The 18,178-nt window shown below is 48.5% G+C and overlaps 2 protein-coding genes and 2 long non-coding RNA genes across 4 annotated transcripts; all 4 read left to right on the top strand.

Moving 5' to 3' along the window:
* Positions 1-2,727: 2,727 nt before the first annotated feature.
* Positions 2,728-3,417, top strand: LOC107058711 (uncharacterized; the record flags this gene model as incomplete). The annotated part of the gene is made up of 2 exons (XM_015304745.1): positions 2,728-2,740; positions 2,852-3,417. Coding segments are annotated over exons 1-2 (579 nt in total), but the record flags the coding sequence as incomplete, so codon positions are not given.
* A 146-nt stretch (positions 3,418-3,563) lies between these two features.
* Positions 3,564-4,707, top strand: LOC107058710 (uncharacterized). The gene is made up of 3 exons (XM_015304744.1): positions 3,564-3,576; positions 3,619-4,176; positions 4,670-4,707. The coding sequence occupies exons 1-3, from the start codon at positions 3,564-3,566 to the stop codon at positions 4,705-4,707; spliced, it is 609 nt and encodes a 202-aa protein (XP_015160230.1).
* Positions 4,708-4,993: 286 nt separating this feature from the next.
* LOC107058714 (uncharacterized) lies at positions 4,994-7,087 on the top strand. Its single transcript, XR_001472253.1, has 3 exons — positions 4,994-5,059; positions 5,521-5,598; positions 7,066-7,087. It is a non-coding gene; the product is annotated as an uncharacterized lncRNA (long non-coding RNA).
* A 6,924-nt stretch (positions 7,088-14,011) lies between these two features.
* Positions 14,012-15,909, top strand: LOC107058713 (uncharacterized). Its single transcript, XR_001472251.1, has 3 exons — positions 14,012-14,077; positions 14,539-14,616; positions 15,840-15,909. It is a non-coding gene; the product is annotated as an uncharacterized lncRNA (long non-coding RNA).
* The last annotated feature ends 2,269 nt before the right edge of the window (positions 15,910-18,178 follow it).

Here is an 18,178-nt window from a genome sequence, read left to right as displayed (position 1 = left end):
CCCGGTTCATGCCACGGAGCGTTAGGGATAGGATTCGTGATCAGTTCTCCAGATTGGAGCAGGGCCCTATGACCGTCTCAGAGTACGAGACAAGGTTCCATGAGTTATCTCGACATGCTACCATGATCCTACCCACGGAGGAGGAGATAGTTCGTTGTTTTGTACGTGGGTTGAGATACCGTCTGAGGGTCGACAAAGAGCGTTAAGTTTCTGCCGGCCGTTCATTTGTTGATGTAGTTGACCATGCCCGATCCATGGAGCATATTCATCGCGAGGCCCAAGGGTGCAGCGATAAGAGGTCACGCTACCAGGGCATATACAGAGGGTCTCAGACTAGAGGGAGAGACTCCTATGATAGGCCCCGCCAGAGGTTCTAGCAGGGTCAGTCCAGTCGGCCTGTTCAGGCGGAATTACCTGCTTCTGAGGGAGGCCAGCATCACCAGGGTGGTCCTAGTACGGGCCAGGGTTCGAGGGGATCAGATTCCCTCCCTTCCTATCGCGGTCAGGTTACTTTAGAGCGTTCAGCTTCGGGGTGTTTTGAGTGGTCTTAGTACGGGCCAGGGTTCGAGGGGATCAGATTCCCTCCCTTCTTATCGCGGTCGGGTTATTTCGGAGCATTCAACTTCGGGGTGTTTTGATTGCGGTGTGCTTGAGCATTGGTCCAAGGAATGCCCCCGGCGCGGGCAAGGAGGGATTTTACCAGCTCCCCTTGCAACTAGTCTACTTTGAGCAGTGCCCCCTCTAGCTAGAGGTGGTGGTCAGGACCAGGGTCGTCGAGACAGCCGACAGGGTACCAAAGGCAGAGCTCGGGGAGGCAGGATAGGTGGTAGACCAGATGCATCGGGCAGAGGTGCTCGGGGCCACTTCTACGCAGCCCCGGCGAGGGCGACAGCTGAGGCATCTGACGATGTCATCACAGGTACGCTTTTATTATGCCATCAGCCTGCTACAATATTATTTGATCCCCGGGTCCACATTCTCGTATGTATCTATTTATTTTATTCCCCCGATTGGGTATGAGGTCTGAGTCTTTGGCAGAGCCAGTTCATGTTTCGACCCCGGTGGGTGAGTCCTTAGTATTGGATCAGATATTCCGATCTTAGCCATGTCTGGAATTTCCCCAGTGTTGTGGCAGGGTGCTTATAGTCACACACCGACAGGGATCATCTCTTTTATGCGGGCTAGACGATTGGTTGCTTCTGGGTGTTTAGCTTATTTGGCTTATGTGCGAGATGTGAGTAGAGAGGGCTCTTCAGTTGACTCAGTTCCTGTGGTTAGAGAGTTTGCAGATGTGTTCCCTACAGACCTACCTGGCCTACCCCCAGAGCGTGATATTGATTTTTCGATTGAGCTTGAGCCAGGTACTCGGCCTATTTCTATTCCGCCTTACCGGATGGCTCCTGCAGAGCTCAGGGAGCTTAGTGTTCAGTTAGAGGATCTCTTAGGTAAGGGGTTTATCCGTCCAAGTGTGTCGCCTTGGGGTGCTCCTGTTCTGTTTGTGAAGAAGAAGGACGGGACTATGAGGATGTGTATTGATTACAGGCAGCTGAACAAGGTGACGGTGAAGAACCGTTACCCCATGCCTCGTATTGATGATTTCTTTGATCAGCTTCAGGGTGCCGCCGTGTTTTCTAAGATTGATTTGAGGTCCGGGTACCATCAGCTGAGTATTAGGGCAGCGGACATCCCTAAGACGGCATTTAGGACCCATTATGGCCATTATGAGTTCTTGGTGATGTCGTTTGGGCTGGCTAATGCCCCTGCCGCCTTCATGGACTTGATGACACGTGTGTTCAGGCCATACCTTGATTTATTTGTCATCGTCTTCATTGATGACATACTGGTATACTCGCGGAGCCGGAGTGAGCATGAGCAGCATTTGAGGATAGTGCTCCAGACTTTGAGAGATCAGCGACTTTATGCCGAGTTCTCAAAGTGCGAGTTTTGGCTTGAGTCTGTATCCTTCTTGGGGCACGTGGTGTCCAAGGAGGGTATTAGGGTTGATCCAGCGAAGATTGAGGCTATTCGTGATTGGCACAGGCCCACTTCTGTTACTGAGGTTCGTAGCTTCGTCGGGTTAGCGAGTTACCACAGACGCTTTGTTGAGGGCTTTTCTACTATTGCAGCCCCATTGACTCGATTGACTCGTGTTGATGTTCCCTTTGTTTGGTCAGAGGAGTGTGAGGCGAGCTTTTTGAGGCTCAAGGAGTTATTGACCACCGCTCCTATATTGACTCTTCCAGTTGAGGGCGAGGGCTTTACAGTTTATTGTGACGCATTCGGCGTTGGTTTGGGTTGTGTATTGATGCAGCAGGGCCGGGTTATTGCTTATGCGTCGAGGCAGCTTAAGATCCATGAGCGCAACTACCCCACTCATGACTTGGAGTTGGCGGCCCGTTGTGGGGTTGCCTAGGACTTCTAGAGATGTTGACAGCATTTGGGTCATCGTGGATCGATTGACCAAGTCAGCACACTTCCTTCATGTTCATACTACTTTCGGTGCCGAGAGGTTGACTCGTATCTACATTTAGGGAGGTAGTCCGTCTTCATGGCGTGCCTGTTTCTATTATTTCAGACCGGGGTTCACAGTTCACTTCCAGCTTTTGGAGGGCTTTTCAGGAGGAGTTGGGCACCCGTGTCCACCTTAGCACAGCATTTCACCCACAGACGGATGGTCAGTCTGAGCGTACTATTCAGGTCATTGAGGATATGTTGCGGGCCTGTGTTATGGATTTTGGAGGTTAGTGGGACCAGTTCTTGCCTTTTGCGGAGTTTGCGTACAACAGCTACCACTGTAGTATTCAGATGGCCCCATTTGAGGCCTTATATGGTAGGCGTTGTCGCTCTCCAGTTGGTTGGTTTGAGTCTACAGAGCCTAGGCCGCGTGGTTCAGATTTGCTTCAGGAGGCCCTGGATCAGGTGAGGGTGATTCAGGATAGGCTCAGGACGGCTCAGAGTAGGCACCAGAGTTATGCTGATCAGAGGCGTCGACCTTTGAGATTCTCTGTTGGTGACCGGGTATTCCTCCGTGTGTCGCCCATAAAGGGCGTGATGGGGTTTGGGAGGCGGGGCAAGCTTAGCCCCAGGAACATTGGGCCTTTTGAGATACTCCGGACAGTTGGGGAGGTTGCTTATGAGTTGGCCCTACCTCCAGTATTTTCGGCCATCCACCCAGTGTTTCATGTTTCGATGCTGCGGCGATATGTTCCTGATGAGTCCCATGTGCTCCAGTATGATGCAGTCGAGTTGGATGATCGTTTGACATTTGTAGAGGAGCCAGTTGCCATTCTAGCCAGAGATGTGAGGAGATTGCGCTCGAGAGCCATTCCTGTTGTTAAAGTTCATTGGAGGCATCGTCCAGTCGAGGAGGCTACCTGGGAGACCGAGCAGGAGATGCGAGAGCAGTTTCCCAGCTTGTTTGAGCCTTCAGGTACTTCTTGACTCTTACTTTCGCGGACGAAAGTTCTTTTAGTAGTGGATATTGTAATGACCCTCATGGTCATTTCTGTGTCTTGCCTTCTGTGTGTCGTTTAGAGCGTTCCTATAGCGACCCCAAGTCATTTATGACTTGCTATGGTAGGCGTTGTCGCTCTCTAGTTGGTTGGTTTTAGTCTACAGAGCCTAGGCCGCGTGGTTCAGATTTGCTTCAGGAGGCCCTGGATCAGGTGAGGGTGATTCAGGATAGGCTCAGGACGGCTCAGAGTAGGCACCAGAGTTATGCGGATCAGAGGCATCGACCTTTGAGATTCTCTGTTGGTGACCGGGTATTCCTCCGTGTGTCGCCCATGAAGGGCGTGATAGGGTTTGGGAGGCGGGGCAAGCTTAGCCCCAGGTACATTGGGCCTTTTGAGATACTTCGGACAGTTGGAGAGGTTGCTTATGAGTTGGCCCAGCCTCCAGCATTTTCGGCCATCCACCCAGTGTTTCATGTTTCGATGCTGCGGCGATATGTTCCTGATGAGTCCCATGTGCTCCAGTATGATGCAGTCGAGTTGGATGATCGTTTGACATTTGTAGAGGAGCCAGTTGCCATTCTAGCCAGAGATGTGAGGAGATTGCGCTCGACAGCCATTCCTGTTGTTAAGGTTCGTTGGAGGCATCGTCCAGTCGAGGAGGCTACCTGGGAGACCGAGCAGGAGATGCGAGAGAAGTTTCCCAGCTTGTTTGAGCCTTCAGGTACTTCTTGATCCTTTCTTTCGTGGACGAAAGTCCTTTTTAGTAGTGGATATTGTAATGACCCTCATGGTCATTTCTGTGTCTTGCCTTCTGTGTGTCGTTTAGAGCGTTCCTATAGCGACCCCAAGTCATTTATAACTTGCTGGGACTGACAGTTCGGTCACCTGGTCGTTCGTTTGGTCTTGGTGCGAGTTTTTGTGTTTTGGAGCTTATGAACCTTGAACGATCATTTTTTATCAAAAGTTCAAGAAGATGACATCAGAATCCAATTCTAATGATTCCATCAGCTCCGGAGGGTCATTTTAGGCTAGTAGCATGGTCGACATGACTCTCGAGGTTTTCAGTGTGAGTCGGTGCGATTAGGCGTTTTAGCCTTTGAAGTTTGACTTTGGTCAACATTCTGAGTAAACGCGCTCGGATGAGAATTCCGTCAGCGTGGTTAGCTCCGAAATGTCGATTTTGGTCTAGATTGACCCTTCTTTTGTGTCTGGAGGTTTTCAATATCTTTCCGAGCACTTTTGTTGGTTTTGACTTAAAATGACTTTTGGAAGTGGGACCTACTTTTTATCGAAATGACCTCTGATGGAAATTTCGACTGCGCCGTTCAGTCTGGAATATCAAATTTGGTATGGTTGCATATCTCGTTTGCGTGCACGGGGTTCCGAACGAGTTCGGAGCACCCCGTCGGAGTTTTTAGTTTTTGGGAAATTGCAGATTTTCTGCAATAAATGCAGAAAAACAGCAACATATTTTCCAAAATTTCAAACCCTCATAACTCTTTCATCTCTCAACCGATTTGGGCGATCCAACAGGAAAAGTTGTGAGATTTTTTGAGGACAACGCGTTGGTGAGCTCGGATAGTGATTTGGGGTCTCCGTTTGAGGTAAATTTTGCAATTAACCTGACTGCAGAACCCTTTTTCGAGCTGTGGTTTTTGGCATTATTGTTTTGATCATATCTCACTCATTTTAGCTCGGAATTGGGTGATTCGAAGTTCCATGTGTTGAAAATTATCGTGTCTTCGTCGTAGAGTGCTTAAGGAGTGTTGGGAACTTTTTGATTCTCGTTAATTTCAAGTTTAGGCTGCTGCAATGTTTTCTTTTAAGTTGATATAAGTGTGGTTTTCTTGCTTGTTGGGTGTTGATGCGTTTTGATCCCCAAATTGTGTTTCATTTTGGACCACAAGTTTGGAGTGCTGTTTAGGGTGTCTTGACGGAGTCAAATTCGGATAGTTCGGTGCGGGTCCCACATTTCCCATTTTGACTACAAAATTGATTTGTCTCCGTTTGTTGTGATTTTGGTGTCTAAACGACTGTAATAACGTTGTGATTCTATTTTTGATAGCGGGGCAGCGTTTTGAGGACGTTCGGAAAGGGAAATCTCCGGAGAAGTGATTTTGGAGCGCGTGTGATTGGCCTACAGGTAGGCTACGGTTTTCCCTCTCTTTGATCGAGCTCGCGAATGTGAATGCATGTTGATTAGTTGGGATTTGGGTTGGTAGTGATTGAATCATGCATAGGTGTTTAGAAATCATGTTTTCGGTGTATTTCGAGAATTATCGGGTAACTGTGAGCATATTTTGTGTTATTAATTGACCATTCTCGCTATGTGGAGTGCTTGCATGCTTAATTACTGTTTATTTGAAGATTGGGCCTTAGTTTAGGTTTGACTAGGGCTTGCCTTAGAAATACATGATTCAGATCCGATAGGCCTTAGTTTTGCCCCGACGCCGCTGGGCCGGCTTAGATCCCTGTAGACTGGTGTAGCAGACTTGAGTCTGATAGTTTGGCCCTTATTTAGGCGATACTCTTTCTCCTACTATAGTTATCCTTATTTTCCCCGATGTTACGGCTTCACGAGTTACATCGGCGACACAAGTTCTACTTCGCGATTTGAATTTGATTTTCGATTTGGTTCCAAGGACTTACATAGATTGGCTAAGTATGGACGGCGTTCCACGGATATTTATGACTGTGGATCGATTAAGACTCTTTCAACAACTACATTGGCACCTTTATAGAGCATCCGGTTCGAGGTCCGGCCTCCGTACTGTCAGATTCTACTAATTAGGGTTGAGGTTCTGGTTCGATGTTCTTCGTTCATGGGTTCTTTTATGCAATTCTCTTTAATTTAAGGTCCGACCACTATTGCTCAGATACCTATATAGAGCATCCGGTTAGAGTTCCGGCCTCTATCGCCCAGATACTTATATAGAGCATCCGATTTAAGGTCCGACCACTATTGCTCAGATACCTATATAGAGCATCCGGTTAGAGTTCCGGCCTCTATCCCCCAGATACTTATATAGAGCATCCGGTTTAAGATCCGGCCTCTATTGCTCAGATACCTATATAGAGCATCCGGTTAGAGTTCCGGCCTCTATCCCCCAGATACTTATATAGAGCATCCGGTTAGAGTTCTGACCTCTTATACTTGTTACTTGTGATTGGTTACTTAGGTACTTCTGGTGAGCATCCGGTTCGAAGTCCGGCCTCCGTACTGTCAGATTTTACTAATTAGGGTTGAGGTTCTAATCCGTGTTCTTCGTTCTTGGGTTCGTATATGCAATTCTCTTTAGTTATAGTTATTCTGTGTACTCGTCGGGCTTATGGGGGTCCGTTCGGGTTTTTATTTAACTTGCGCACGAGTGTACCTTCTGGGCTTATGGGGGTCCAGTTAGGTGTAGTTAGCTTATAGATTACTTTAGTTAGTTCTTTGTACACTCGTGTGCATTCCCTTGTTAGTTAGATTTTAGTTCTTGACTTCGGTTTGTGTTATTCCTTCTTTTCATATTGCCTTTACTTTTCAAGTTCAGTCGGCCTATGATGCCTACTGGGTACCTGTTGTTTTGGTACTCATGCTACGCTCTGCATCTATTTCGTGATGCAGGTCCGGGCACTAGTAGCCAGTGTTGATCGAGCTTGGAGCAGACTGATCCGGAGACGGGAGTGAGCACACGACGTTTTGTACTATTTCAGTCTCCATCTGTATATATAGACTTGTCTTTTACCTTTCGAGACAGTCCAGTCTCTGTTGTCCATTTTTGGGACTTGTACTCATTTTGTTAGTAGCTCTGTACTAGTGACTTCCAGGTTCAGGGAGGGATCTTTATTTGTATTTATGTTTTGGTTTGCTTCCGCCTGTGTATATTGTTATTTGCCTACTCTTGTTTAGTTTCTACTCTCAGACCCATTACTTGTTGTTCCGGGTTACGGGTTGGCTTACCTGCTGGTGGGTTATAGTAGGTGCCATCATGACTTGAGAAATTGGGTCGTGACAAGTTGGTATCAGAGCCCCAAGTTTATCGGTCTCACTTGTATAGAGCTAACGTCTAGTAGAGTCGTGCGGACATGTGTGGAGACGTCCGTAACTTATCTTCGGGAGGCTACAGGATGTCTTTAGGAAAATTTCCTCTTTTGTTTCATTTTCGTGCATCGTGTGTCTTATTGGTTTCTGGAATTCTCACTTGTTTCACTCTTTCACAGGATGGCTCGCTCGCGAGGTGGCGCGGCCAGGGGTGGCGCACCCGGGTCTGCAGGCAGAGCCTCAGCTTGGGGTAGACGCCGACCCCGAGGTCGAGGCAGGGCCGTAGCACCAGCCCGAGATAAGGAGGAGGAGTACCTCCACAGCCGGTGGGGCCGGGGCCAGCCCAGCCACCACCTGCACCAGCTGCAACTGCAGCTCCTGATCTTCATGCTCTGCTGACTCAGATACTAGTAGCTATTGGGGAGATGCGACAGGCACCATCCCCAGCACCAGTCCCAGCAGTACCCGCTCCAGCGCCGCTGGGTCTGCCTGCCGCAGCGGCACCAGAGGTTCAGCCGCAATCAGTTCATGTGGCTATCATGTCAGACTTAAAGGATCGGGAGATGCCAATGCGCGAACAAAAGATGCTCGGGGTATTCTAGAGGTTGGCACCGCCGATATTCTCAGGGGGGATGGGGGAGGATTCCTACGAGTTCCAACTTACTTGTCAAAAGCAGATACAATCATTAGGCCTCTTGGAGTCGAGAGGAGCCGATTTTACTGCTCATCAGATTCTTGGGCCAGCCATGCAGTGGTGGCGCTCGCATCTAGAGTCCAGGCCAGTTGGATCGCCTCCTGTATCTTGGAATGTGTTCTGAGAGGCTTTCTTAGCCCAGTTCATGCCACAGAGCGTTAGGGATAGGCTTCGTGATCAGTTCTCCAGATTGGAGCAGCGCCCTATGACCGTCTCAGAGTACGAGACGAGGTTCCATGAGTTATCTCGACATGCTACCATGATCCTACCCACGGAGGAGGAGATAGTTCGTTATTTTGTACGTGGGTTGCGATACCGTCTGAGGGTCGGCAAAGAGCATTTAGTTTCTGCCGGCCGTTCATTTCTTGATGTAGTTGACCATGCCCGATCCATGGAGGAAATTCATCGCGAGGCCCAAGGGGGCAGCGCTAAGAGGGGACGCTATCAGGGCAACTACAGAGGGTCCCAGACTAGAGGAAGAGACTCCTATGATAGGCCCCGCCAGAGGTTCCAGCAGGGTTAGTCCAGTCGTCTTGTTCAGGCGGCATTACCTGCTTTTGAGGGAGGCCAGTTTCACCAGGGTGGTCCTAGTACGGGCCAGAGTTCGAGGGGATCAGATTCCCTCCCTTCTTATCGCGGTCGGGTTATTTTAGAGCATTCAGCTCCGGGATGTTTTGATTGCGGTGTGCTTGAGCATTGGCCCAGAGAGTGCCCCCGGCGAGGGCTAGGAGCGATTTTAGCATCTCCCCTTGCACCTAGACCAGTTTGAGCAGTGCCCCCTCTAGCTAGAGGAGGTGGTCAGGACCAGGGTCGTTGAGACAGCCGACAGGGTACCAGAGGCAGAGCTTGGGGAGGCAGGTTAGGTGGTAGACCAAATGCACCGGGCAGAGGTGCTCGGGGCCACTTCTATGCATCCCCGGCGAGGGCGACAGCTGAGGCATCTGACGATGTCATCACAGGTACGCTTTTATTATGCCATCAACCTACTACAATATTATTTGATCCCGGGTCCACATTCTCGTATGTATCTATTTATTTTGCTCCCCGATTGGGTATGAGGTCTGAGTCTTTGGCAGAGCCAGTTCATGTTTCGACCCCGGTGGATGAGTCCTTAGTAGTGGATCAGATATTACGATCTTGCTTAGTGACTATCCAGGGTTGTGATACTAGAGTTGATCTTATTCTGCTAGATATGGTGTATTTTGATGTGATTCTCGGCATGGACTGGTTATCCCCTTACCATGCGGTCCTAGCCACGCCTGGAATTTCCCCAGTGTTGTGGCAGGGTGCTTATAGTCACACACCGACAGGGATCATCTCTTTATGCTGGCTAGACAGTTGGTTGCTTCTGGGTGTTTAGCTTATTTGGCTTATGTGCGAGATGTGAGTAGAGAGGACTCTTCAGTTGACTCAATTCCTGTGGTTAGAGAGTTTGCAGATGTGTTCCCTGCAGACCTAACTGGCCTAACTCCAGATCGTGACATTAATTTTGCCATAGATTTGGAGCCCGCCACCCGTCCTATTTCTATTCCGCCTTACCGGATGGCTCCTGCAGAGCTCAGGGAGCTTAGTGTTCAGTTAGAGGATCTCTTAGGTAAGGGGTTTATCCGTCCAAGTGTGTCGCCTTGGGGTGCTCCTGTTCTGTTTGTGAAGAATAAGGACGGGACTATGAGGATGTGTATTGATTACAGGCAGCTGAACAAGGTGACGGTGAAGAACCGTTACCCCATGCCTCGTATTGATGATTTGTTTGATCAGCTTCAAGGTGCCGCCGTGTTTTCTAAGATTGATTTGAGGTCCGGGTACCATCAGCTGAATATTAGGGCAGCGGACATCCCTAAGACCGCATTTAGGATCCGTTATGGGCATTATGAGTTCTTGGTGATGTCATTTGGGTTGACTAATGCCCCTGCTGCTTTCATGGACTTGATGACACGTGTGTTCAGGCCATACCTTGATTTATTTGTCATCGTCTTCATTGATGACATACTGGTATACTCGCGAAGCCGGAGTGAGCATGAGCAACATACTGGTATACTCGCGGAGCCGGAGTGAGCATGAGCAACATTTGAGGATAGTGCTCCAGACTTTGAGAGATCAGCGGCTTTATGCCGAGTTCTCAAAGTGCGAGTTTTGGCTTGAGTCTGTTTCCTTCTTGGGGCACGTGGTGTCCAAGGAGGGTATTAGGGTTGATCCGGCGAAGATTGAGGCTATTGGTGATTGGCACAAGCCCACTTTTGTTATTGAGGTTCGTAGCATCGTCGGGTTAGCGAGTTACTACAGACGCTTTGTTGAGGGCTTTTCTACTATTGCAGCCCCATTGACTCGATTGACTCGTGTTGATGTTCCCTTTGTTTGGTCAGAGGAGTGTGAGGCGAGCTTTTTGAGGCTCAAGGAGTTATTGACCACCGCTCCTATATTGACTCTTCCAGTTGAGGGCGAGGGCTTTACAGTTTATTGTGACGCATTCGGCGTTGGTTTGGGTTGTGTATTGATGCAGCAGGGCCGGGTTATTGCTTATGCGTCGAGGCAGCTTAAGATCCATGAGCGCAACTACCCCACTCATGACTTGGAGTTGGCGGCGGTAGTTTTCGCGCTTAAGATTTGGAGGCACTACTTGTATGGAGTTCGATGTTAGATCTATACCGATCATAGGAGTCTTCAGTACATCATGAGCCAGATGGACCTTAATTCGAGGCAGCGTCGTTGGATTGAGCTCCTGAAGGACTATGACCTCTCTATTCTCTATCATCCGGGCAAGGCGAATGTGGTAGCGGACGCCTTGAGACGGAAGGCAGTGAGTATGGGTAGTCTAGCCTTCTTATCTGTTGAGGAGCGACCCAGTGGTTGGCCGTTTGAGGATGATACCTTGGTGGCCCTTAGAGATAGAGTGTTAGCGGGTGATGGTGGTCAGGCTACCTTAGATCCTGCTGGAGTATTGAAATTCGCCGGCCGCATCTGTGTTCCGAGAGTTGGAGATTTGATACAGTTGATACTTTCTGAGGCCCATGAGTCTAGATACTCTATCCATCCGGGAACTACTTGTATGGAGTTCGATGTGAGATCTATACCGATCATAGGAGTCTTCAGTACATCATGAGCCAGATGGACCTTAATTCGAGGCAGCGTCGTTGGATTGAGCTCCTGAAGGACTATGACCTCTCTATTCTCTATCATCCGGGCAAGGCGAATGTGGTAGCGGACGCCTTGAGACGGAAGGCAGTGAGTATGGGTAGTCTAGCCTTCTTATCTGTTGAGGATCGACCTTTAGCTTTGGACATTCAGTCCTTAGCTAATAGCATGGTTCGGTTGGATATCTCAGATTCTAGACGCGTCTTGGCCTTTATGGAAGTTCAGTCTTCTTTGCTTGATAGGATCCGTGGTTGCCAGTTTGAGGATGATACCTTGGTGGCCCTTAGAGATCGAGTGTTAGCGGGTGATGGTGGTCAGGCTACCTTAGATCCTGCTGGAGTATTGAAATTCGCCGGCCGCATCTGTGTTCCGAGAGTTGGAGATTTGATACAGTTGATACTTTCTGAGGCCCATGAGTCTAGATACTCTATCCATCCGGGAACTACTTGTATGGAGTTCGATGTGAGATCTATACCGATCATAGGAGTCTTCAGTACATCATGAGCCAGATGGACCTTAATTCGAGGCAGCGTCGTTGGATTGAGCTCCTGAAGGACTATGACCTCTCTATTCTCTATCATCCGGGCAAGGCGAATGTGGTAGCGGACGCCTTGAGACGGAAGGCAGTGAGTATGGGTAGTCTAGCCTTCTTATCTGTTGAGGATCGACCTTTAGCTTTGGACATTCAGTCCTTAGCTAATAGCATGGTTCGGTTGGATATCTCAGATTCTAGACGCGTCTTGGCCTTTATGGAAGTTCAGTCTTCTTTGCTTGATAGGATCCGTGGTTGCCAGTTTGAGGATGATACCTTGGTGGCCCTTAGAGATCGAGTGTTAGCGGGTGATGGTGGTCAGGCTACCTTAGATCCTGCTGGAGTATTGAAATTCGCCGGCCGCATCTGTGTTCCGAGAGTTGGAGATTTGATACAGTTGATACTTTCTGAGGCCCATGAGTCTAGATACTCTATCCATCCGGGAACTACTTGTATGGAGTTCGATGTGAGATCTATACCGATCATAGGAGTCTTCAGTACATCATGAGCCAGATGGACCTTAATTCGAGGCAGCGTCGTTGGATTGAGCTCCTGAAGGACTATGACCTCTCTATTCTCTATCATCCGGGCAAGGCGAATGTGGTAGCGGACGCCTTGAGACGGAAGGCAGTGAGTATGGGTAGTCTAGCCTTCTTATCTGTTGAGGATCGACCTTTAGCTTTGGACATTCAGTCCTTAGCTAATAGCATGGTTCGGTTGGATATCTCAGATTCTAGACGCGTCTTGGCCTTTATGGAAGTTCAGTCTTCTTTGCTTGATAGGATCCGTGGTTGCCAGTTTGAGGATGATACCTTGGTGGCCCTTAGAGATCGAGTGTTAGCGGGTGATGGTGGTCAGGCTACCTTAGATCCTGCTGGAGTATTGAAATTCGCCGGCCGCATCTGTGTTCCGAGAGTTGGAGATTTGATACAGTTGATACTTTCTGAGGCCCATGAGTCTAGATACTCTATCCATCCGGGAACTACTTGTATGGAGTTCGATGTGAGATCTATACCGATCATAGGAGTCTTCAGTACATCATGAGCCAGATGGACCTTAATTCGAGGCAGCGTCGTTGGATTGAGCTCCTGAAGGACTATGACCTCTCTATTCTCTATCATCCGGGCAAGGCGAATGTGGTAGCGGACGCCTTGAGACGGAAGGCAGTGAGTATGGGTAGTCTAGCCTTCTTATCTGTTGAGGATCGACCTTTAGCTTTGGACATTCAGTCCTTAGCTAATAGCATGGTTCGGTTGGATATCTCAGATTCTAGACGCGTCTTGGCCTTTATGGAAGTTCAGTCTTCTTTGCTTGATAGGATCCGTGGTTGCCAGTTTGAGGATGATACCTTGGTGGCCCTTAGAGATCGAGTGTTAGCGGGTGATGGTGGTCAGGCTACCTTAGATCCTGCTGGAGTATTGAAATTCGCCGGCCGCATCTGTGTTCCGAGAGTTGGAGATTTGATACAGTTGATACTTTCTGAGGCCCATGAGTCTAGATACTCTATCCATCCGGGAACTACTTGTATGGAGTTCGATGTGAGATCTATACCGATCATAGGAGTCTTCAGTACATCATGAGCCAGATGGACCTTAATTCGAGGCAGCGTCGTTGGATTGAGCTCCTGAAGGACTATGACCTCTCTATTCTCTATCATCCGGGCAAGGCGAATGTGGTAGCGGACGCCTTGAGACGGAAGGCAGTGAGTATGGGTAGTCTAGCCTTCTTATCTGTTGAGGATCGACCTTTAGCTTTGGACATTCAGTCCTTAGCTAATAGCATGGTTCGGTTGGATATCTCAGATTCTAGACGCGTCTTGGCCTTTATGGAAGTTCAGTCTTCTTTGCTTGATAGGATCCGTGGTTGGCAACCCACTTTTTATCGAAATGACCTCTGATAGAAATTTCGACCCTACTTTTTATCGAAATGACCTCTGATGGAAATTTCGACTGCGCCGTTCAGTCTGGAATATCAAATTTGGTATGGTTGCATATCTCGTTTGCGTGCACGGGGTTCCGAACGAGTTCGGAGCACCCCGTCGGAGTTTTTAGTTTTTGGGAAATTGCAGATTTTCTGCAATAAATGCAGAAAAACAGCAACATATTTTCCAAAATTTCAAACCCTCATAACTCTTTCATCTCTCAACCGATTTGGGCGATCCAACAGGAAAAGTTGTGAGATTTTTTGAGGACAACGCGTTGGTGAGCTCGGATAGTGATTTGGGGTCTCCGTTTGAGGTAAATTTTGCAATTAACCTGACTGCAGAACCCTTTTTCGAGCTGTGGTTTTTGGCATTATTGTTTTGATCATATCTCACTCATTTTAGCTCGGAATTGGGTGATTCGAAGTTCCATGTGTTGAAAATTATCGTGTCTTCGTCGTAGAGTGCTTAAGGAGTGTTGGGAACTTTTTGATTCTCGTTAATTTCAAGTTTAGGCTGCTGCAATGTTTTCTTTTAAGTTGATATAAGTGTGGTTTTCTTGCTTGTTGGGTGTTGATGCGTTTTGATCCCCAAATTGTGTTTCATTTTGGACCACAAGTTTGGAGTGCTGTTTAGGGTGTCTTGACGGAGTCAAATTCGGATAGTTCGGTGCGGGTCCCACATTTCCCTTTTTGACTCCAAAATTGATCCAACTCCGTTTGTTGTGATTTTGGTGTCTAAACGACTGTAATAACATTGTGATTCTATTTTTTATAGCGGGGCAGCGTTTTGAGGACGTTCGGAAAGGGAAAGTTCCGGAGAAGTGATTTTGGAGCGCGTGTGATTGGCCTACAGGTAGGCTACGGTTTCCCTCTCTTAGATTGAGCTCGAGAATATGAATGCATGTTGATTAGTTGGGATTTGGGTTGGGTAGTTATTGAATCCTGCATAGGTGTTAAGAAATCATGTTTTCGGCCTATTTCGGGAATTATCGGGTATCTGTGAGCATGCTTTGTGTTATTAATTGATCCTCCTCGCTATGTGGAGTGCTTGCATGCTTAATTACTGTTTATTTGAAGATTGGGCCTTAGTTTAGGTTTGACTAGGGCTTGCCTTAGAAATACATGATTCAAATCCGATAGGCCTTAGTTTTGCCCGACGCCACTTGGCCGGCTTCGATCCCTGTAGACTGGTGTAGCAGACTTGAGTCTGATAGTTTGGGCCTTATTTAGGCGATGCTCTTTCTCCTACTATAGTTATCCTTATTTTCCCCGATGTTACGGCTTCACGAGTTACATCGGCGACACAAGTTCTACTTCGCGATTTGAATTTGATTTTCGATTTGGTTCCAAGGACTTACATTGATTGGTTAAGTATGGACGGCGTTCCACGGATATTTATGACTGTGGATCGATTAAGACTCTTTCAACAGCTACATTTGCACCTTTATAGAGCATCCGGTTAGAGTTCCGGCCTCTATCGCCCAGATATTTATATAGAGCATCCGGTTTAAGGTCCGGCCTCTATTTCCCAGATACTTATATAAAGCATCCGGTTTAAGGTCTGGCTTCTATTGCTCAGATACCTATATAGAGCATCTGGTTAGAGTTCCGACCTCTTATACTTGTTACTTGTGATTGGTTACTTGGGTACTTCTGGTGAGCATCCGGTTCGAGGTCCGGCCTTCGTACTGTCAGAGTTTACTAATTAGGGTTGAGGTTCTGATTCGTGTTCTTCGTTCTTGGGTTCTTTTATGCAATTCTCTTTAGTTATAGTTATTTTGTGTACTCGTCGGGCTTATGGGGTTCGTTCGGGTTTTTAATTAACTTGCGCACGAGTGTACCTTCTGGGCTTATGGGGCCCCAGTTAGGTGTAGTTAGCTTATAGATTACTTTAGTTAGTTCTTTGTACACTCGTGTGCATTCCCTTGTTAGTTAGATTTTAGTTCTTGACTTCGGTTTGTGTTATTCCTTCTTTTCATATTGCCTTTACTTTTCAAGTTCAGTCGGCCTATGATGCTACTGGGTACCGGTTGTTTTGGTACTCATGCTACGCTCTGCATCTATTTCGTGATGCAGGTCCGGGCACTAGTAGCCAGCGTTGATCGAGCTTGGAGCAGACTGATTCGGAGACAGAAGTGATCACACGATGTTTTGTACTATTTCAGTTTCCATCTGTATATATAGACTTGTCTTTTACCTTTCGAGACAGTCCAGTCTCTGTTGTCCACTTTTGGGACTTGTATTCATTTTGTTAGTAGCTCTGTACTAGTGACTTCCAAGTTCTGGGAGGGATCTTTATTTGTATATATGTTTTGGTTTGCTTCTGCTTGTCTATATAGTTATTTGCCTACTCTTGTTTAATTTCTACCCTCAGACCCATTACTTGTTGTTCCGGGCTACGGGTTGGCTTACCTACTGGTGGGTTATAGTAGGTGCCATCATGACTTGAGAATCGGGTCGTGACAAGTTGGTATCAGAGCCCCAGGTTTATCGGTCTCACTTGTACAGAGCTAACGTCTAGTAGAGTCCTGCGGATCGGTCCGGAGACGTCTGTGACTTATCTTCGGGAGGCTACAGGATGTCTTTAGGAAAATTTCCTCTTATGTTTCGTTTTCGTGCATCGTGTGTCTTATTGGTTTCTTGAAATCTCACTTGTTTCACTCTTTCACAGGATGGCTCGCTCGCGAGGTGGTGTGGCCAGGGGTGGCGCACCCGGGTCTGCAGGCAGAGCCTCAGCTTGGGGTAGACGTCGACCCCGAGGTCGAGGCAGGGCCGTAGCACCAGCCCGAGGTAAGGAAGAGGAGCCTCAGGCAGCATATGTACCTCCACAGCCGGTGGGGCCGGGGCCAACCCAGCCACCACCTACACCAGCTGCAGCTTCAGCTCCTGATCTTCATGCTCTGCTGACTCAGATACTAGCAGCTATTGGGGAGATACGACAGGCACCAGCTCCAGCGCAGCAGGGTCAGCCTGCCGCAGCGGCACCAGAGGTTCAGCCGCCATCAGTTCATGTGGCTGTCATGTCAGACTTAAAGGATGGGGAGATGCCAATGCGCGAACAGAAGATGCTCGGGGTATTCCAGAGGTTGGCACCGCCGATATTCTCAGGGGCGATGGGGGAGGATGCCTACGAGTTCCAGCTCACTTGTCAGGAGAAGCTACAGTCATTAGGCCTCTTAGAGTCGAGAGGAGCCGATTTCACTGCTCATCAATTTCTTGGGCCAGCCAGGCAGTGGTGGTGCTTGTATCGAGAGTCCAGGCCAGTTGGATCGCCTCCTGTATCTTGGAGTGAGTTCTGAGAGGCTTTCTTAGCCCGGTTCATGCCACGGAGCGTTAGGGATAGGCTTCGTGATCAGTTCTCCAGATTGGAGCAAGGCCCTATGACTGTCTCAGAGTACGAGACGAGGTTCCATGAGTTATCTCGACATGCTACCATGATCCTACCCACGGAGGAGGAGATAGTTCGTTGTTTTGTACGTGAGTTGCGATACCGTCTGAGGGTCGACACAGAGCATTTAGTTTCTGCCGGCCGTTCATTTCTTGATGTAGTTGACCATGCCCAATCCATGGAACATATTCATCGCGAGGCCCAAGGGGGCAGCGATAAGATGGCACGCTACCAGGGCAGCTACAGAGGGTCCCAGACTAGAGGGAGAGACTCCTATGATAGGCCCCGCCAGAGGATCCAGCAGGGTCAGTCCAGTCGTCCTGTTCAGGTGGCATTACCTGCTTCTGAGGGAGGCCAGTATCACCAGGGTGGTCCTATTACGGGCCAGAGTTCGAGGGGATCGGATTCCCTCTCTTCTTATCGCGGTCGGGTTACTTTAGAGCATTCAGCTTCAGGGTGTTTTGAATGCGGTGCTCTTGACCATTGGTACAGAGAGTGCCCCCGGCGAGGGCGAGGAGCGATTTTACCAGCTCCCCTTGCACCTAGACCAGTTTAAGCAGTGCCCCCTCTAGCTAGAGGTGGTGGTCAGGACCAGGGTCGTCGAGACAGCCGACAGGGTACCAGAGGCAGAGCTCGGGGTGGCAGGTTAGGTGGTAGACCAGATGCATCGGGCAGAGGTGCTCAGGGCCACTTCTATGCATCCCCGGCGAGGGCGACAACTGAGGCATCTGACGATGTCATCACTGGTACGCTTTTATTATGCCATCAGCCTGCTACAATATTATTTGATCACGGGTCCACATTCTCGTATGTATCTATTTATTTTGCTCCCCGATTGGGTATGAGGTCTGAGTCTTTGGCAGAGCCAGTTCATGTTTCGACCCCGGTGGGTGAGTCCTTAGTAGTGGATAAGATATTGCGATCTTGCTAAGTGACTATCCAGGGTTGTGATACTAGAGTTGATCTTATTCTGCTAGATATGGTTGATTTTGATGTGATTCTGGGCATGGACTGATTATCCCCTTAC

This window comes from Solanum tuberosum, unplaced genomic scaffold (assembly GCF_000226075.1).
Source record: "Solanum tuberosum cultivar DM 1-3 516 R44 unplaced genomic scaffold, SolTub_3.0 scf00585, whole genome shotgun sequence".
Taxonomy (NCBI): domain Eukaryota; kingdom Viridiplantae; phylum Streptophyta; class Magnoliopsida; order Solanales; family Solanaceae; genus Solanum; species Solanum tuberosum.
Note: the sequence above shows the minus strand (reverse complement) of the source record. Positions and strands in the feature narration are given on the sequence as shown.